Source organism: Coffea arabica, chromosome 5c (genome assembly GCF_036785885.1).
Source record: "Coffea arabica cultivar ET-39 chromosome 5c, Coffea Arabica ET-39 HiFi, whole genome shotgun sequence".
Lineage (NCBI taxonomy): Eukaryota > Viridiplantae > Streptophyta > Magnoliopsida > Gentianales > Rubiaceae > Coffea > Coffea arabica.
In genome coordinates, this window is record NC_092319.1 from 37,199,914 (window position 1) to 37,222,038 (window position 22,125).

General features: G+C 31.7%; 2 protein-coding genes across 2 annotated transcripts; both read left to right on the top strand.

Annotated features, from left to right (window-relative positions):
- Positions 1-1,567: 1,567 nt before the first annotated feature.
- On the top strand, positions 1,568-5,280 carry LOC113691012 (luminal-binding protein 4-like). Its single transcript, XM_072050031.1, has 6 exons — positions 1,568-1,628; positions 2,637-3,113; positions 3,256-3,981; positions 4,100-4,254; positions 4,363-4,445; positions 4,602-5,280. Exons 1-6 carry the CDS (start codon positions 1,568-1,570, stop codon positions 5,086-5,088), a joined length of 1,989 nt encoding a protein of 662 aa, XP_071906132.1. The 3' UTR covers positions 5,089-5,280.
- An 8,921-nt stretch (positions 5,281-14,201) lies between these two features.
- Positions 14,202-18,669, top strand: LOC113690748 (fatty acid hydroperoxide lyase, chloroplastic-like). Its single transcript, XM_072050842.1, has 2 exons — positions 14,202-14,831; positions 17,548-18,669. Exons 1-2 carry the CDS (start codon positions 14,382-14,384, stop codon positions 18,586-18,588), a joined length of 1,491 nt encoding a protein of 496 aa, XP_071906943.1. The 5' UTR covers positions 14,202-14,381; the 3' UTR covers positions 18,589-18,669.
- The last annotated feature ends 3,456 nt before the right edge of the window (positions 18,670-22,125 follow it).

Consider the following 22,125-nt stretch of genomic DNA (forward strand, 5'->3'; position numbering starts at 1 on the left):
AGTACTCTAACATTTGAGGAATAGGATGTTATATTAATGCAGTTGGTGAAATTTTTTCAGATTTAAAAGTGCTGATTTTTTCGTTTAATTTGAGGTTTTAGAATTTAGGAACTGATGGTGGTAGTGGTCAAAGAGATAATGGTACTAATTCGAAATGTGAAAATGTGGAAGGTTTGGGATAGTAGAGACTAGGGTTGAAAGTGGTTTTGTGATGTTGTTTATGTTTCAAAATTTTTAAGAATTTTATGGGAAAGTAAAATGAACTTCACAATTTCATGAGGGCGTTTTAGATTTATTCATTCAAAATTTTGACCACAAAATAATTTTTGTTGCCATAATACTAACTTAAAGGAAGGTATGTGTAATTTTTGAAATCTCAAGAAAACTAGGTGAAATTGTGAAAAACCTCAAGGGAGGGTTTTGAAATTATCCCAATTTTAAACAGCACTTAGAACCTGAAATTATCCCAATTTTAAACAGCACTTAGAAATTTTGTTGAGTAATGTTTTGTTATAGGATGGGGTTAATTCCACACTTCTACAATCTAAATTCACACCCTTACAACTAAGTTGACCAAAAACCTATAGCATTTATGGAGCTTGGTAGAAACCCTTTTGATAAAAAATTAGGGTGTTAAAAAAATGTATAGGGTGTTAATTTGGGTTTAAAATTTACAAAATTATGAATGGTTTTAAAATTTCCGACATTTTTTCATTCACTTTGATGGCATTTATTTTTTTCCTCTTATTTGGTTGTTTTTATCTATTTTAATCATGTAAGAAGAGATGAGAGATTTTCTTTTTTAAAATTGTTTTAAGAATATTTTTACCTTTTTGGCACATTGCACTTCAAAGTTGATTGAAGTATAATTTTAGAAAATACTAGCGGATCAATATATAATTAGGATGATGGTATTAAACAATTTAAATTAATTAAAATTTGTAATTGATTTTTTAAACATCTCTTGTTGTATGAAAGACAAGTTTTTACATTGAAAGAAGTTTTTATAAAACGACTATGGGCTTTATTGTCATTTTAATACTAGGAGCGTGGATTTAGTCCAACCCTTTGTTATATTCACTATGCTACTTTTTTTAAGAATCCATAATAAGGTGAACGATTAGGAATAAAACTTCTTAAACATTCTTTTAAGTTGAATTGGAAACCCCTTTCTTTTTATCCATTTTTAATCTTTTCCCTTTTGTGGTAGAAAGAGTAAACCCAACCATACTCAAAGAAGAAAAAAAGTAAAATTAAATATGTAATATAAACCCAATTAGAATTGGAAAAGAAGTGTAATCCCTCCCTTCTAAGATTTAGCAAAGTGACGCTATGCAAAGTGTTTGAACCAATCAAATTTATTCATTTTTTAAAAACACGTCACCCCAACCAATTCAAAATCTCAATAGGATTCGTGAAATTCTTGTCAATTTTCTCGCCATGCAAGTCTATAAATTCACGTACCACCAGCCCACAAAAGCATATCATATACCCAACCTTCAAATAGCAATACATTATTTTTAGTTTGTCATTCTTGATATTTTGTTTCATAAATATATTCACAACAATGGCTTATTCTTCTTCCGTGAAGAATAAAGCTTGCTGGCTTCTTCTTCTCTTCGTTTCAGGTGTTAATACATAATGGTTTTCTTCTCATCTTTTATTTTTTTAGTTCAAACATGGCTGTTTGTTATTATGTAAATAAATCTTAATTGTAATTAGTATCTGTTTCTAGGCATCCCCAGATTTTTTTTTTTTTTTTTGCCATGTTTATTATTATGTGAGTAAAGCTTCGTTGCAATGATTATTAATAAACCTCATCAATTTCTTAGTATAGCTCTATTATCTTGGTTGGTCTTCTGAGTTTCTCGTTTCAATGGTTAACTAAGATAACTTTTCTTTTCTCTTTCTTGGTTTGGCTAATTATTAGTTTTAGAAATCTACAACTAGAATTTGAATCATTAGTTTGTAGCTTAAAACTAAATTCTGATTTGAACAATCTCTAGTCCTAAGCAACGAACACTAGCATGATTCTTACCCCTTTATAAAAAAAAAAAAAAAAAAAAAAAGTTTCCCATCAGTTGTTAACGTAACATTATTGAATTATGTGATTCACACGACTTTGTTCGACTTTTTGATTTTATATTTTCTGGGTTTTTATTTTTGTTTTGCATGTGTACTTTCATATAAGCATAGATAGTCAAAACTCAAAACTAATAATTTTACGAAATATTCTTCGAAAGAAAAAAAAATAGTTTCATGTATTGCGCTTAGAAAGAAAAAAAGATCAGTAGTAGTGTAGTACTAACAAGTAACAATTTCATAATCCAATTGCTTTGTGCTAATCTGCAACAAATTTCCCCTACCTGGAAAAAGAATATTAACCTCTTTATTGTTTTATTGGTAATACTTACCCGTTTAATTGTTGTGCAAACCACAAAGATTACAAAGATTAATGTCCTTAAGAATTTTCGAGTTTTTATGGCAATGATATTTTTAGTATTTATTACTATCCAGAAAACCAACATCAATAATTGCACAGCTTGTTTTACTCGAATTTGTAGTAAAGATGAATGGGAAATCTCTAATCAATTTTTTTTTTATTTTTTTGGAAAATTTTGAAGAATTCTTGGCAGGGATAGCATTAGCTGCAGAGGGTACTCAAAAGCAAAATCTTGGGACAGTGATAGGCATTGATCTTGGGACTACATATTCTTGTGTCGGTGTGTATCGAAACGGCAACGTTGAGATCATAGCAAACGACCAAGGAAACAGAATCACCCCATCATGGGTTGCATTCACTGATACTGAGAGGTTGATTGGAGAGGCTGCAAAAAATCAGGCGGCCCTTAACCCTGAATCCACTGTTTTTGATGTTAAGAGGTTTATTGGACGAAAGTTCGATGATCCTGAGGTTCAAAGGGATATGAAACTGTTGCCTTATAAGGTTCTTAACAAAGATGGGAAGCCTTATATTGATGTTAAGATGAAAAACGGTGAGATGAAATTGTTAAGTCCTGAGGAAGTCAGTGCTATGGTGCTGCAAAGGATGAAGCAAACAGCTGAATCTTATTTGGGAAAAGAAGTTAAGAATGCAGTTGTTACTGTTCCAGGTACGTTATCAATTTCAGATACTTCGAATTCCGCCCGTTTTAGTCCACAAGAATCAAAAGATCAGAATAAACAAGAACAGTTAAAGTTGGTTTTCTAATCTCATTACAAATTTACAATTGGCTGTGTATTTTGTGTTTGCAGCTTATTTCAATGATGCACAAAGGCAGGCTACAAAAGATGCAGGAACAATTGCAGGGCTAAACGTTGTTCGGATTATTAACGAGCCAACAGCAGCTGCAATTGCTTATGGTCTTGATAAGCAAGAAAAGGAAAGGAATATTCTAGTTTTTGATCTTGGTGGTGGTACTTTTGATGTTAGCATATTAGCTCTTGATGGAGGTGTTTTTGAGGTTCTTTCCACCAATGGCAACACTCATCTGGGAGGAGAAGATTTTGATCAGAGAGTAATGGACTATTTTGTGAAATTGATTAAGAAGAAGTACAACAAAGATATCAGCAATGATAAGAAGGCTCTTGGGAAGCTCAGAAAGGAATGTGAAAGAGCTAAGAGGGCCTTGAGTAACCAGCACCAAGTGCGCGTTGAGATTGAGTCACTCTTCGATGGAATTGACTTCTCCGAGCCACTAACGAGGGCGAGATTTGAAGAACTGAACATGGATTTATTTAAAAAGACCATGGCACCGGTGAAGCAAGCCTTGAAGGACGCAGGCTTGGAGAAGAAGACTGACATTGATGAAATTGTATTGGTTGGAGGGAGCACTCGGATTCCTAAGGTGCAACAACTGTTGAAGGATTTCTTTGACGGGAAAGAACCAAGCAAGGGGATCAATCCAGATGAGGCTGTAGCTCATGGGGCTGCAGTTCAAGGCGCAATCCTCGGTGGTCATGGTGGCGAAGAAACTAAAGGCAAGTGATTTTTATAGAGCTCTTTGTTTAAAGAGCCGCTGTTCAAATTTAATAGGTTTAATTTTGGGAAAGAAACTGAATATGACATCCATTTGGTTCTGTATTTTGTTTTCTGCAGATGTACTTGTCATTGATGTTACTCCCTTGAGTCTGGGGATTGAGACTGTTGGTGGAGTCATGACAAAATTGATTCCAAGAAACAGCGGCATTCCAACCAAGAAGTCTCAGATCTTCACAACTTATCAAGATCAGCAAACAGCAGTTTCAATCAGGGTAATGGCAAAATACAGATCACTATACTGAGTAATTAATTGGAAGATATCTTTAATTTGCTCTATAAATAGCACTAACAAGAACCAATTTCTTGCTGGAAAATTGTAGGTTTATCAAGGTGAAAGGAGCTTAACAAAAGATTGTCATGAGCTTGGAAAGTTCGACCTGTCTGGCATTCCACCTGCTCCAAGGTAACACAATCTCTTAGATCATCTGAATAGTCAAAATATTTCTCTGTTTAAATAATGCAACAAACTGAAAATCAATTGATGATGATGCAAAGTGTCATTGATTTTATTGCAAGGCGGATATGAACTACCTGAATAACGTTTATCGTGGTGTTGTAGGGGAGTGCCCCAAATCGAGGTCACGTTTGAGGTGGACGCGAATGGCATACTACAAGTAACTGCAAGGGACAAGGCAGCCAAGAAATCGAACTCAATTACCATCAGCAATGAGAAAGGGAGTCTCACACAGGAGGAGATTGATAGGATGGTAAAGGAAGCAGAAGAGTTCGCAGATCAGGATAAGGAGGTGCAGGAGAAGATTGATTCTAGAAACAAACTCGAGAGCTACATTTACAACATGAAAAGCAACATCAGGGATGATGACAAGCTTGCAGCCAAAATTGATTCTGATGACAAAGAGAGCATTGAAACAGCATTGAAGGATGCACTTGAATGGTTGGATGAAAATCAAAATGCAGAGAAGGTAGACTACGATGAGAAGATGGCAGAGTTGGAAACTGTGTTCAATCCTATCATAAGAAGGGCGTATGAGAACAATTCTGGAAGCTCTGCTGATTCAAAAGATGAACCCCATGATGAGTTGTGAATTGTAGTTTAGGTGTTGCGAATTGTTGCATCTATCACCAAGTTATAGTATAGCATTCAGCTGCTAGGACAAAGGGCAGCTTCAGTTGGGCTTCGGCCAGTTGTTCCCACCACAGCCAAATCTTATAACTAGGCCGCCAAACTTAGACAGCATGATCGGTTAATATTTTCTTTTGAAATTTTCTTACTTATTCAATTGCAGATTTTCGTTTGGTTCACAATCAGTTGTTTCAATTACAATTGGCAGTTTCGATACTATGTAATTTGAAATTGTGGCTTCCATTTTCTGATCTTTTTATTAAGTATAGTTTGAAGTTTTGGCCTTCTACAAAGCGAAAAACTGAAAAAAGTAAAGAAATAAAAAGATACCGAGTCTCCAAATAATCGTGAGTTTAAATGCATGTAGTTTATGTTCCATTATAAAACAGGGCATTCTTTTCTTTTATTATTTGTTAAATTATATTTATTTTTTACGAAGAGTTAATAGGCTGGTCAAAACTAACAAAGAAATGAAACATATGAAAAAGTTTGAAATGCATAGCAAATAACATCGATTCAGTTGGCATTGACATAATTGGAATATTACATCTATTGAGGACTAGATAAAGAATTCATCAAAATACCGTTCAAATTAGAGAAAATCATTGAAATGGTCCCTCATATTGTAAAAAGTCCTGTTTTTGGTCTCTCACACTTGGAAATAGCCCATTTTTGGTCCTTCACACATACAAAGATGGAAAATCATCCCTCACATTTGCAATATAAATAAAATTTAATTATATATATATATATATTTATTTTGTATAATTAAGATATATTTATGATGTCATTAATTACATCATCTTTGGTTAGTTTTTCGTCTAAATAATGCACACCTAATAAGGGGTTCATGTAGGATCAAGACATCATTTCCCTCCAAAGAACAGGTCATGTGCTAGCACCTAATCCCTTTTCTCAAATAAAATCCAATTTTGGATTCAAATAGTGTTTTAAAACTCAGGCTAAACACTAACTTGGTCAAAATCATGGTTAGAAAGACAGTGGACTTTACTAGTTGAGCTAGGGTCTAAAAATTGGAGAATCGGATGACATAATAACAACATCGCAGATACGTTTTAATTATGTAAAATAAAATTATATAACTAAAGGTTTAATAAAAATATTTTTGTAATAAATGTGAGGAACCATTTCTATCTTTCCATATGTGAGGGAACAAAATTAACTTTTTATAAATTTAAGACACCATTTTACGTCTTTTCATATACGAGGAACTGAAAAGGGACCTGTTACAAATGTGAGGGACCATTTCGTCGATTTTCCCCCGTTCAAGTAAACAACGAATTATGTTATTACTTCGTTGTTTTTTTTTTTTTTTTTTATAAAGATACAATGTACAATGTAACATTGTAAAGAACTATAAATACAACTTCAATTTGTTTGATACAACGTCCAAATGTACATTTTGAAATCAGTCACCTCAAACTTTTTTTTAATTGCTTTTGTATTTATTGTAAATGGAATGCAAATCCATGTTAGTAATGTTTCTGTGTTGTGGGCAGGTGGGAAAATATAAAGCCCACCTTGAGACGGAATGGGTCATTGAATGAGGCCAACGCACCATAGTCAAAGTCCAAATGATGTGCAGATCAATCTAGGCATCATGACACGAAAAAATCCTTTGTTCCCAAATACTTTGGATCAGTGCATCTGCAGTCACTAGTGTACTAAACAAGTACACTAATCCTTTGATCCGTTCCCTTTACCTTCTCTTTACACTTGAAGGAAATTAAACCAAACTTAATTATATGACCAAATTACTCGACGTTGAAGCCGCGTAAAATTGCTTCATGTAAGCCATCACGCAAGTTCCAATCTTGGTTGATGTTAGACTATGTATTTTCAAAGAAGTTTCCTATTTGTTTTTAGTCAGTTTGAAATTCTAGTTTAGTTCCGTTTACAAGCTCTAGTCAGCTAAACCTTAAATAAGACTAGTCACGATAATAATTGGTTTAGCAAGTTTCCTTTTCCTTTATAATTTTGAGTCAGTAGGATGCCTCTACAAATTGCGAATCATGTATCGTTGTTTTCTTGAAAAGAGAGTTGAGAAAGTAATAGTTTTAAAGAGTTGAGGTATATTGAGTTGAGTTTTGAGAGTGAATATTAGGAAAAATCTCATAGCTGAAATTTGTAAGTCGTTGTGAGCGAAAAGTTCGTCTTGGTATTGATCTTATTGGATATTGGATTAATAAATTATTGAGTTATTGTCGCGTGTTTATTTTCCTCCTCTTTCCAAATATTTTTATGTGTTAGAATTGCATTCGATGTGGGTGATTTTTTGTGCCAACAATTCTTAACCTTCTTTCCACCTTTCTTCATCCATAGAAGGGAGATCTTGGCATGAAACCAGGATCTCCTTTCATTTTTCTCTGTTATTTTTGTTTTACATTTAATAAAGTTTCTCCTATGGTATTCTAGTGAGAGCTTTTTCTCTCCGGATATTTATTAGTGAGAGTTTTTTCTTTTCTTAAGTTATCCTACTGGGAGTTTCGTTTAGCTTTTTGTTATTTTTTTTCTCATATCTAAAAGTTTTTTAGATCCATATGTTATATCTGAAATTTTTTGGATTTTCTTGTCAGATCTCAATATCAATTGGATAGCAAATCTGAAGCAATAGACATGTACAAATATTTATAGAGTATCCGTAGCTCGTGTAATTGGTCAGATTTGATAGTTTGTGATTCACAGTATAATTTTTTATATTTTATAATTATGTTAAATCTAATGATTTTCTAGATCAGATATATCTATAATATGTTCTATGCATTTTCTACTATTAGTGTAGCTATCTTCGTCAAGCAAATCACATTAGACGTTTTCCAACTAATTTATTGATAATATTGATTTTTTTATCAAAAACTAAAAAAAAATAAAAACCAACTATCAATAGAAATTGAACCACCATCGGACCATATTGATGAGAGATAAGTTTTGAACCCTTGACCTTTCATCCCATAATACATCTGATGGTCAACTCTTCTAAAGGAAGTTAATTAACATAAGAAACTTTTAATCTTATTAAAATGTTGCATGTAACAATCAATCTCATTCGTCTAATTTCAAATTTACCTTATATGGAACATCAATTGTACAATGAAATTGCTCCTGCAATTAAGGCAGTCTCTTCACCAAACCTTTTTAATTTTTTTCCTCTTTTGTTCAGTTGTACAATCTAATGGAGGACGCCTTATTTCGCACATGTTTGACTGATACTGGATGAATTATTAAAGCATGAATGTTGTCCTTTTGCCAAGATATTATTCACGGACATGACCTTGCACTCATTGCAGCATTTTTGGGTTTCTGGCACGTTTTTTTTTTAAGCGTAAGCAGGAGGACTCGAATTCGAGATCTCTTGCAGTTGATTACACTCCCTCCTCTGTACCATCCAACTCATCTCTCCCCCCTTTTGGCACGTTAAATACACTTTTAACGTGTATTGTTTATTCAATCTTTTTATTTTTTTGGTTTAAGAAAGGCTTTAGGTTTTACAAAGAAGAAAAAACATAAAGCACAATATTTGATAATGGAACAAAAAAATTCTATAGCTAGTCAGCCCTTTTTTTTTGGGTTACTAGTTGAGCCCGTTTGTAGGTGCAAATCTCCTTCTAATTTCATAGCCCTGTATTTAAGACAGGGGAAAAAAATGCTTCATAGCAATCCATTTAATTGCCTAATGTAATACTTTCTAGTTTCTCAGCCAATATTTAGCCCCACTTTCTTGTTTTCTTCTACTAACAAAGAGAGGACACTCAATTTAGCACGTCGGATAAGGCATGTCATGTCTTGCGGCCACCATATGTCTTGTGAGATAGGAGATTAAGGGTTCAAACCTTGCCTCCCGTCAAAGTTGTCACTTAATATAATTTTTCTTATATTCATATGGATGCTGCTTGATGGTTGTTCAGTTCCCATCAGTTCTCCGTAACTCTGTTAAGTCACTCTCTAGAATAGAGAATAAGTTAGAGTGGAAATAAGAATAAATATAGATGATGACAATTGATTAAAAAAAAAAAAAGAAGATAGGGCATGTCAAAGTTGTATTGGAGTTTAATGAATTATTAAAGCATGTTGTCCTTTTGCCAAAGATATTTTTCACCAACATCTTCATCAATTGATTGTGGCAACTTTATTATTTTTCCCTAAATTGACTGCAGCATATTTACGTAAAATATCTACATGTACTTTTCATGTAACTGTCTCTTTCTCAATATAAATCTTCTGCCAATCTCACACCTTTATCCGGCTAGACAACGAAAAAGTGGTTTCAAGTAATCCATTTCATTGATTTTGGAGACAATGTTTTGTTCTCAAACGCAATGCTTGAAATGTGAGTTTGAACACTTGTTAGTATTAGCTCCCTACATGATTAAGATTGCTTGATATTTTGCAAGTAAAAGTTTCAAAGGAACAGGTAAGGATTCATAGTCATATAGGATATATCCATTTTATATCTGTTCTCAACATTTTTTAATCATAAGCTTGTTGCGCGAAAAATTAGATTCAAGAAATAATAGGTGAAATTTGTACTGACATAAAAATATCCTAATCAATCAAGATTGGAAAAGTGATACTTTTGACTGAAATGTGTACAAAAACACTTTATGTCAAAAGGCAAATCCCATCAGGATCTATTTAAAACGAAAAAAAAATTCAATGAATAATCAGCTGCCATTACGATGGTTGGGATAATTTTTAAAAAAAAATATTATAGCAACTTTTTTACGTGATGTATATGAAATAAAAAAATTAATTAAAAAATATGTCGATGATGCAAATAAATTAAATTTGACAAATAATCTACTATCTTAAACAAAACAAAGAACGATGGCCAAATGGTTTTGTGGCTTTTGTCTCCATTATTAGACAGTGTGACAATGTGCATATTGTCTTATCATACGTGTAGTCATTGTTATTGGTTCTTAGAGATACAATTGACAGCCAAAATCTCGAGTTACTCTCTTTGGTGTACGACTCGGGATTGATGAATGTCTGAATATTCAAAGGCTGTATCCACCAACACTGCAGGCCCCATCGGTAAATCCATGAGATTTTATGTATACTATAAAAGAATTTTTTAACACATGCTCAGTTATATTATACCTAACTGATTATATGAATGTACACACTTAAATTTATTGTACCCATTATATTTAAAAATTTATCCAAACTAATTACACTATTGCAATAAAATTAAGGTGACGTTTGGTAAGAGGGTTTCGGAATGGGAAATTGGAATACACCCCTGATTCATGTTTGGTTCACTACTATCGGAATTGAATTTTTTTTTTCTTTGTGTAAGCAAAAGGACTCGAACCTGAGACCTCTTGCTTACACTCCTTCCCCTGTACCACCCAACCCATCCCTCCCCCCATCGGAATTGAAACTTTAGAATGATGTCTAAAAATTTAGCATTCCACCATTCCTTAGTAAGTTGGTGGGTTTTGTCCAAAACCCAAATGTAATTCCCAAATCTTATAATTACATAATATTTAGTATAATTAATATTTATATATACTATATATGTTATATATTATATATTTATATTTATATTATAATATATACATATATATATAATATTATAATTATAATATTTTATTATAATTATATTTTTATTATAATTATATTTTTTATTATAATATTAGTATATTATATAAATATATATTATAATTATTTAGTTAAACATAATTATATTTATATAATATATATTATAAATTTATTAATATTATATAATAATATATTTATAATATATATGTATATTTATAATATATATTATAAGTGCATATAATTATAATATATACATGTATATAATATTAATAAATTATATAATTATAATTATATTTATTATTTTAAATATAATAATAACTATGTTTAATATGTAATATACATTATATTTATATAAAATATTAGTATAATTAATATTTATATATTTATATTTATATTATAACATTTGTATAATTATAATTAATTATATATAATATTTAATTTAATTAGTTACAAACTTATAATAATGATATTATTATATTATATAATTACATATTATAATTATTTAGTTAAATATAATTATATTTATATAATATATATTATAAATTTATTAACATTATATAATAATATATTTATACTATATATTTATATTTATAAATGCATATTATATGTGCATATAATTACAATATATACATGTATATAATATTAATAAATTATATAATTATAATTATAATTATTTTTTTAAATATAATAATAACTATATTTAATATGTAATATATATTATATTTATATAAAATATTTGTGTATTTAATATTTGTATATATTATATAATTATAATTATATATTTATATTATAACATTTATATATTTATATTTAATTATATGTATATATTTAATTTAATTAGTTACAAACTTATAATAATAATATTTTTAGTTATATGTATTATATAATATATATTAATCTATATAATATAATTGATATTATTAATTATATATGTTTACTAATAGAAATTATTAAATAGTTATACTAAATTTACTAATACATTTATACCAATATATTTAATTAGTGAAAATTTCTTATATCCCATTTACAAAGACCCAACGAACCAAACATTAACTATAGTAATGATATACATTCCTGACACTGAACCAAATAAATATATTGTAATGATTAATTCTATTCCAAATCCAGGATAAATGATTTTGAATCCGAATCTGATTCCAACATGTGAACCGAACGCCGCCTTAGAAATCCTTGCCGGTACAATCAGTTCACTGACTTAATTAGCCACATAGTAATCACAATTATAGTTCCTAGAATCCCCAGTTCAGTTGTCTAACTACAAGGTCCCTTTTAGTGCACTTGACCTGTCTTAAAGCATAGGCAAAATGATCAATCAGTTGTTACAAATAGAATTGCTATGCTGTGCAAAGTGATTCTTTCCAAAAGAATTAAAAAAAAATGTTTTGCCATCTGGACCACTAAATAGCTCTCAACCTCCTATTATTTTTAAATAGTCTATTTTAAAAAGTAGATTGGTCAAGCTTTTAACTAGTCATTAGACTTATTATCAAGTTAAGATAACTTGAATTCCAGTAAATTTAGATAAAATATTAAAAAGTTGAAAATTTCAGCAGAAAGACTTGAAAAAATGCCAGTTTTCATCCCTAAATTTGGGTTATTGATACATTTCATTCTCAAACTTTTTGGTGTAACACATTTAGTAAATAAACTATCAATGTTTGACAAAATTTATCCTAAAATGAGAAATTAATTAATTTGAATGGAAATTGGAGTTGAAAAGAAAGAAATTAGAGTTGGGAAAGTGAATATAGCTGTTTTATTCTACTGTGAGACATGCAAGACTTTTTACTAATGGGCTTATGCTCATCACATGTTGATTTTAAATCATAGAAGGCTTCCTACTTAATGGGCTCATGCCTGTGCCCAATTTCCATTTAAATTGATTAATTTCCCGTTTGAGGATGAAATTAGTCAAAAATTGACGGTTTAGGTACTAAATGTCTTATGCCAGAAAGTTTGAGAATGAAATAAGTTCATGGCCTAAATTTAGAGATGAAAACTGACATTTTCTCAAAAGACTTATATTATGGAGCCTCATTTCAAATCTTCAACATTTTTAAACATCTATATTAACTAGTAAAAATAGTGAAGCACATTTAGGACAATTGACCTTTTTCTTCAATTCTTATCAGAATGGAGTCACGTGACCTTTTTCTAAAATTAAGAAAGAAAATAAATCATGATACTAAGGATTCATTAGTTATATAACCACATGTGTGTAATTAAAAGGAAAAAAAAAAAGAGAAATTACTAAAAACACAAGTCTATTCATTCGGACATCTCAAAATTAATCTCCAACGTAAAACCAAAATTTCTAACAAAGGTCACATGGCCTCATGTAGCTCCATCTCAGTGAGAATTGAAAAAAAAAAATCACTCAATTGTCCTAATGATTCAAACTGAAAACATTGGGGATTAAATTTACCTTGGTTTAGACTTTAGGAACTAGAATAGCTTCTATGTCAAAGTTTGCGGATCAAACTACAGTGATGCCTGGACATTAAAGGTCGGTCCAATTGTATTCTTCCTAAGGTTTGCCGTGGCCCTTTAGGTTGTAATTCGGTAAGATAATAATATGGTTCAATGGGGACGGATCCGCGTTGGGGCCATTAGTGAACGTACCCGACTGCCCCAGAAAAATGGTATGCGTCATCATGAATGATTTTTCTCATAGCACAAAACAAATTGTGCCATGTGGACCACTGAACAGTTCAATCACGACTTTTAGTGTATGGCAAAATAGTTTTGCCGACAATTCACACTTGGATAGATCCGCTTTCAAAGAGTTGATGATCCGGATTATGTCACATAATTTCATCAAGTGTATAAAGTGGATCATTAGATTTTTGAACATATGGTGTATCCAAATTTTGGCCTTTGTCGATAGTCAAGCACACTCAAAATGAATCTTATCGCCTCTTAGAGCTAAAAATTAGATTTTTTTTTTATAGTTATAAATATACAAGAAACACTTTTTTTCATAATAATTATTTTTTTTTTGGTATAAGCGGGAGGACGACTCGAATCCGAGATCTCTTACTTACGTTCCCTCTCCCCGTACCACCCAAAACCTGCAGCTGTTTTATTGGTGAAATATTGGGTTTACAATAATACGCTGTTGTTATGTTGCATGAATTGGTGTATAGGAACTAAATAATGATTAATAAAACGGTTACTATTATATAATTACATTGTAAATAAATAAGATAAGATATGATATGATAGGATATGACTCTCATGTTTTCACAGTTATTATTTTTATACTCCCTCCTCAATATGATTTCCATTCTTAATTTGTGCCTTAATTATTTCTCTATGCTCTCAATCCAACAAATACCACGCTCCTGATTTGCTAATAACAAAATCTCATAATACACCTTCACGCCAGGGTGTCTAGTAACACTGATAAAAAACAAGTATTCCATGTATTTAGAGTGCAATACTATCGTAGACGTACATATAAAGTGTGGTATAATATACACATCGACTACATTCACTTCCTATGTGTCCAAAAAAACCCACTATTATATGTAGCAATGAAAGGAACAAGTTTTCTCCCCACAATTGTCCTTCTCCTCCCTTGTACACAACTTCAAACTCATTGTCCTTTCAACAAAACAAACACACACAGAGACACACAGTAAGAGTGAGAGCTTCAACCTAATAACTATGTCTGCCATGATGGCCAGCATGATGGGAGCATCACCTGGAACATCATCGTCATCATCTATAGCATCAACACCATCAATACCCTCACAACCTTCTTCTCTGCCTGTCCGGAAGATCCCCGGAAGCTATGGCTGGCCATTGCTAGGGCCAATATCAGACAGATTGGACTACTTTTGGTTCCAGGGTCCAGAAACATTTTTCAAGAAAAGAATAGAGAAGAACAAGAGCACAGTTTTCAGAACAAATGTGCCTCCTACTTTTCCTTTTTTCCTTGATGTCAACCCCAATGTGATTGCTGTTCTTGATGTCAAGTCCTTTTCTCACCTCTTTGATATGGAGATTGTGGAGAAGGCCAATGTTCTTGTTGGCGATTGGATGCCAAGCACTAAATACACTGGTGATATGCGTGTCTGTGCATATCTTGACACTTCTGAAGCAAAACACACTCAGGTATCATTCATTTTCCTGGATATGGAGATTGCTATTCTTGTTTTCCTTCCTTCTGAACCAAAGAATGGATCACTTAATTGTACAAATTTTATTTTTCTATCTACGATAGGTACATCCTATAAGATCACGAAATTGAGCACGAACTCTTCATTAAAGTTTTTTTTTTTTTTTTTCTTTTACCACTAGATCAAGCCTTTACTAAGTGAATTCACATTTTCTGGCTTAAAATTGTTAATTTCATTGTGCATCATTGCTATATTTTCTTCGAATTTAGTCGCAGTAGGAAGCATTTATATAGCCAGTCAATTGCTTAATTGGCAACATTTTTCTTAATTTTGAAAATCTTTTTAGTCTCATTTCAATTTTTAGGAATTCTGCGTCAGTTTTCATGAATAATGAGAATTTCTATATTGTGTGCCTCTTTAATCTGAAGTGACAATTTGTTGAAAGGTTATGGCCAGCAAAGACAAAACTGTTATGATATTTTCTCACATGTTCACATCTTGAAAATCGGTTGCCTTTTTTCTCACATGAGAAGGTAAATTTTCAAAACATCTTAAAAAATTACTAAAAATAAAAAAAAATCATAAAAAGCACAATTTAAACATGTTCGGATTGGTTTCGAGTTGACTCGGAGATTATGGCCGATTTCATGAATCACGGGTTCGAATCAGTCAATATCTGTCGAGTCAGAGTAAGTCGTCGCGGACATGAAATTATTGACGATTCAGATATCGATATCGTACTGATCCCTTTTGTTCTGGTTATGATTCGGTCAAGTTGTATCGGACTCGGCTGAGATAGCTAATCATGGGTATGTTAGCTTAAAAATTTTAACCATGTAGCATAGCAGCAATTACCAGTCGCTTAGATTTGGCACTGACTAACGCAGGACTGTGAAAGGCTTGGAAGATAAGAAAGTAAAATGAAACTTGTGTGGCTTAAAGCTTATTTTGGGACAATGCACATCTCTAGCCGCTTGCTATGATATTGATTAGTTCAGACAAGTAAAAACTGAAGGGGGCAACTAAAGTGTCGGGCATTTTTTAGGATAAGATGCTTGCCAATCCTTTAAGAACAAGGAAGAACTATGCTTGCTTTCTTGCGATGCATTAGGCTGATTTTCGAGTCCAATCTAATGCACGAGAGAGTTTTAAACGGGCTCTTCTTGACCATTAGATGGAGACTCCATGGTTATTGTGAACCATACGGAAATGAAGACTTTAATAGGTCGCCATTATTGCTAAGCTGGTACAGCCGCCCTTATCCACAAGAATTCATATCACTCTATAAATATCTTGCTGCTTCATGCCATGTGTCAATCTGCCAGTGATCGGTAACTTGGAACCGTCCACTGGTTTTTGATTTTTCCTTTTTCTTTTGTCTGTTATGTTGGTCCTGTATCATCTCGGTAGGGTAGTGGAACTTTGGATTATTGCATTTACACATACATTTTTTTTTTTTTTTTTTGTGAGCACCTCCTGTCACCAATTGGCGGATGGTGTTGGTTTGTGGTTCCCCTTAAACTAACCTTGGGTCCAATTTGACGATGACTCCTGAATGTTTCTAATCTACTTGTATGTGTGTGTGTTTCTTCTGTCCATGAAAAAAAAGACACGAGTGAGATTTATAATGTTAGGATGGAGAAGAGAGATTAAAGTCAAAGCCAATTGGGCCAAAATCACCTCGACTTACGTACACATACATTTTCTTCCAATTCTCTTCTCTTTTCTTCCTTTTTTTTGTTTTAATTGCATCAACAAATATCAGCCAATATGATTTTCTCTTATTGAAATGATACTCAAGAAAGTAATACCTGTCATGATAAAGGAAGTTTGTAAGCTGTTATGGGACTGTGGTAATGTATTAAACCTTGGCGAATTTGTTGTCATATGTGACACTTAATGAAATTGTTACTGATATCGTTATTTGTTTAATTTTATCTAATTATCTAATTGAAATATATTTTATGTATGATATAAGAATACAAATTGTTGGAAAATAAAAGGAATATGTTGATCATTTTACTATTTTAGGTCGAAATTAATACCTAAAAGAAGTATGGGAGTCATTAAAGTTTGAAAAGTCGAAAACAATTTCTCTAGTCCTCCTAAGAATGTCATGTTCCCAGATCCTTGATCCTCAGGCCAATTTCCAGCAACAACATACCGGCACAAGAAAAACTTGAGAAAATAACTGGTTTCCGACAATTTGGAACAAAATGAAATTATGTTGACTGAGAAGTTCCATAATTGAATCTGTGGTACTTATTCGGTTTTAAGGTTTTTTAGATTTCTAAAAGCAAATAAATCTGGTCTGTTACTTTGATATCAAATGGTATATATGAAAATTCTAATGCATAACCCTTTTACTGATCTGTTTTAGCTAAATCATGTATTGTTCCTTAGTCTTCAATTTTCCTAATAATGTATGATTAATCTTCTATTCATTCACAGTGCATATATCGTTGGATTTAGATACGTGACAAGTCTTTTGAATTTAAATTTAAATTTAAATCTAACCTCGCTAGTGGTATATACACTGTCATTGTATGAAAAATTAATCCAATGATGTAACCAATACGACGATGTTCATGGTAATATGTGACAATCTAATAACAATTCTGATGAAATTCTCAACTGATACCTACATTTGTCAGTAAATTGTTTTCTCTAATGGTGTTTAATTTTCAAGATTTGTTTGATCATAATGATAGCTGAAGAAATTTTCAATGGACATCCTAAAAAGGAGCTCAGCTATATGGGTGAAAACAATGGTGAGCAAGCTGGACACCATGTGGGCAACAATTGAATCAGACCTCTCCAAATCGGGCTCATCCAACATCATCCCTCCTTTGCAACAATTTCTCTTCAATTTCCTCACTATTTGCATAACTGGAGCTGATCCCTCAACTTCCCCGGAGATATCCAAAGCCGGTTTCGCCCTGATTGATACATGGCTTGGATTGCAGCTCCTCCCAACTGTCAAAGTTGGCATTCTACAACCCTTAGAAGAAATCTTCCTCCACTCCTTTCAATACCCATTTTGGCTTGTCCAAGGTGGCTATAACAAGCTCGTCAAATTCATTGAAGAAGAAGGCACAGAAGCAATACAAAGGGGTGAAAAAGAGTTCAATCTAACTGCAAAAGAAACGGTTCACAATCTTTTATTCATGCTAGGGTTCAATGCTTATGGTGGCTTCTCATTATTTTTCCTTGCTCTTGTCAATGCTCTGGGAGATGACCAGAATCCAGGGATTCAAGAAAAACTCAGAAATGAAGTTAGAGAAAAAATTGGAACAGATTCATCAAAGCTTAGTTTTGAAGCCATCAAAGAATTGGAGCTGGTCCAATCTTTCGTTTATGAAACTTTGAGACTTAACCCTCCAGTTCCTTTGCAATATGCAAGAGCTAGGAAAGACTTCAAGTTGACTTCATATGATTCAGTGTACGAGATCAAGAAAGGTGAGCTTCTTTGTGGCTATCAACCATTGGTGATGAAGGATTCAAAGGTGTTTGATAATCCTGAAAATTTTGAGCCTGGAAGATTTACTGAAGAAAAGGGTCAGGAGTTATTGAATTATCTTTTTTGGTCTAATGGACCACAGACAGGGTCACCTAGCGAATCCAACAAACAGTGTGCTGCTAAAGACTATGTGACTCTCACAGCATCTTTGTTTTTGGCTGACATGTTTCAAAGATATGATTCAATTACCATTTCTTCAGGATCAATTACTGCTGTAAAAAATGCTAATTGATCAACTTGTGTACAATATTCGGATTCAGAAGGATCAGTTTTACAAATATTATCACGTTATGAAGGTGGTTCTTTTGCATAATTATATAAGTCTTTTTTTTTTTCGAATTGGTTTGTTACTTCCATGAAGTTCACACTCTATTAATCCTAAGATTAATTAAACATACACTAATAATGTAAAAAAGATTAATCTATAATTTAGAAAGTTTTACTACTCTAAACATGCCCATATTTCTTGTACTTGAGTAATTTTACCTATTTATAAGACAGGTTACAATATGTTTGTCTTCTAGAATAAGGCAGAGGTTAAAATGAAGAATATGCATTTTTTAAAAAATAGGTTTAAGCTTTTAGATTGTGCCTGCTAGGGCCTTGGTCCTCCTATTAGGTGATCATTGTTGTGTTTTTCGCTTTTCTCAATAAGAATAATAAAAGAGGGTAGATAGTGATTAAAAGGTTGATGCAACTGGACTAATCATCAATCAAGAAGATATAAGATGGATGGTACTTATGTTTCACCCCAAAAAAAATACAAAATAAAAGTCAGGGGAATGGTACTTCTTTTTTTTTTGTCAGTTATTTTATTTATATTGTACTCTATTCTAATCTATCTAAGAGGAAGCTCAACTAGGCCTATGAGGGATAGGTGGGAACTAAATCACCACCGAACCAAATGAGTGCACAATACACCCGTCTAAATCTTTTAGAAGAATCACTTATTGTGACAATTGGAACCTTGACCTCCCACCTACCAAGCGATCACCGGCCCAAAGGCGGGTGGTTAGGGGAATGGGGGATGGTACTTAGGGTCCTACATTTTTTGTGAATTGGATGATTGTCTTTGTTTGTATATAGAAAAGTTAGATTGCAAAGGATAAGGCATGGAATCTGGACCGAAGGTTTATTGCAGTGTCAATGAAAATTTTATCTCGGCATTCTTGCAAGATGTCAGAAACATCTATTTTTGTATTAAATTTTTTTTTCTTGAAAACTGCAATAAGTACTCAGAGAAGTGTTTGTTCTCCTTCATTGAGTATATCTTCGTGCTCTATATACTTCTTCTGACAAAGATAAGAAACTATCTGTTCAAGATAAGTTATTAAATTCAGGTTTGATCATCTTTGGCAAAAGAAATTTGTCTATAACAGAGCAATAAATATTCATTGAAACTGCAGAGCATTTAGCATTGGTCTATTCGACACAGGTACTGTAAACATTTTTTTGTATACTAGCGGGTCTGGATAATGCAATCTCTTTTCAAATTAAAAATTTTATTTTTGTATATACTGTATGTAGATAGACTAGCTAGTACTATTTTAAAAAATCCTTTATATTAACACTAGTAATAATTCGCGTGCTTTGCACATAAATATATTTTTTCAAAATATAAAATCTTTAATAAATTGCTGTCCAAAACTTTGATTATTGGCATAATATAAATTAAGAAACTATATAATGAACAAAATTAAACAATTGGTAATTGTACAAATTATTTATTGTGTGCAAAGCAATTAAAAGTTTTGTGCATTCTATAGTTATAAAAACTCTAAAGATGGAAGATTATCATATTTAAGTTACGTTGTTGGTATAATACTGACTAAGAAACGATATAATAAACAAAATTAAGCAATTGCTAGTTGTAGAAAATGTTTATTATATGCAAAGCAATAAAAGTATATTGAAGTCTAAAGATGGAAGATTATCATATCTAAACTAAGTTGTTGCATATTTTACTTGGATTGTGATGGTAAGAAGAAGAAATTTTCTATGTTGTGTCAAACCAGTGTATATAACAAAACCTAAGCAAAATACATACTAAAACAATATGATTTGGATACAACAAATTTTTATCAATTTTAGTAGTTGTAAACCTTTTCTGTTGTAGTTTTAATTTTAATTACCAACATTTTTCAGCTGCAATTTACTGGAATTTTTCATTTTTCTTATTAGTATCATGATTGAAATGCAATAACTCTAATTAAAAGACATAAGGGTAATTTAGGTAAAACAAAAACTAAGATCAAAATATGCTTATACTCACACACCTTATTGTCAAGACTCACCATACTTTTTATATAATAATAATAATAATAATGATTATGATTATGATTATTATATATTTTAGAAGTAGTCACAATATGCACAAATGTATTAGGTTACAATAATTCATTCGAATGGAAGATATATAGAAGCATCAATATTATCTTATTTGTATTGATTTCTTAGATCTACTATATTTATTGATTTGGGATCTATATATATCTATATCATGTTTATTTGATATAATTTCTATTATCAGTGAAGCTTTATTGCATGAAATGACATTTACTATCAAAAAGAAGAAATGGCCATGACACAAGTCACAACCACTTTGAGATTTACTAAATCTTTAATTTCACCAACTAAAAAAAAAAGATGAAAAACGAAAAACACTCTTACAAGGATACTCTAGGAGAAAACAAAATTCTCACTTAAAAAATTTAGGAGAGAAGAATATCTCACTAAAAAATCCTAAGAGAGAACAATCTCTCACTAGAAAATCTTAGGAAAGAATTTATTTAAACAAATGAAATAAAACTAGGAAAAGAGCCCCTTCATAGGGAAAGACCAAAATTAGATGAAATTGGAAGAATTGGTCATGTTTTACTGCAAAGAATTTAGAAGAGTCAATCTCCCTTGGCTCAGTGTTTTCACTGATAAAATCACACTTTCTATAAATTCCGTACTGAATATTAAACAAATTTCACATTGCGCCTCTAAGTCTATTGTTAATTCTGATTTTGCAACCAAAATCTAGTTGTAGATGCTTTAGACTTCACATTCTCAAATTTTTAGTCCATCTCAATTTGACCCAAATCTTTATAACGAAGTTTACTAAATCAATAGGTTTTTTGCTTTGTCATTTAAACTTGGCCTTGGTTGAAAGAGCCTAATTCAAAGATCAATTTAGTCTAGCTCTTTTTTTTTTTTTTTGGTATTTTTAGAAAAATTTATTGCAACACATTTATTATTAAATGTATATATAAAATCTATATCTATATGTATTGCAGAGTGGGTTTTTAGGAGAGAGTCTCTCAATGGCTTCCAAACTTCTCATTCTTTTTTCTAAATTTTTGTATTTATTTTAATACATAAAAAGTAGTGGATTATAACCAACCCTATCACCACTCAAATTTAAAAGGTAAAACTTTCCCAAAATCTACTTCATAAACCGTTTATAGTTTGTTATTTATACTTTAAATTTTTTTTACTCCTTAATTAAAGACAAATGCTCATTTGTATGCTATTTTAATACAATTTTATATTTTTATAATTAATAAATATTTATCACTAAATTAATTCTATAACCACCCCTGCAAATGAGCTTTGCAAATTACAATCACGTTTCAAAAAAATCACAAATGTGCAACTAAATGTAAAGTTGAGGGGGTAAAGTGCAACTAAATGTAAAGTTAAAGGACTTACTATATTTAACCCTAAAAAATTGGCAAGAAGGGAACAATTGTTTTTTTTCCCCTTTAGGATGGCGGACATCCAT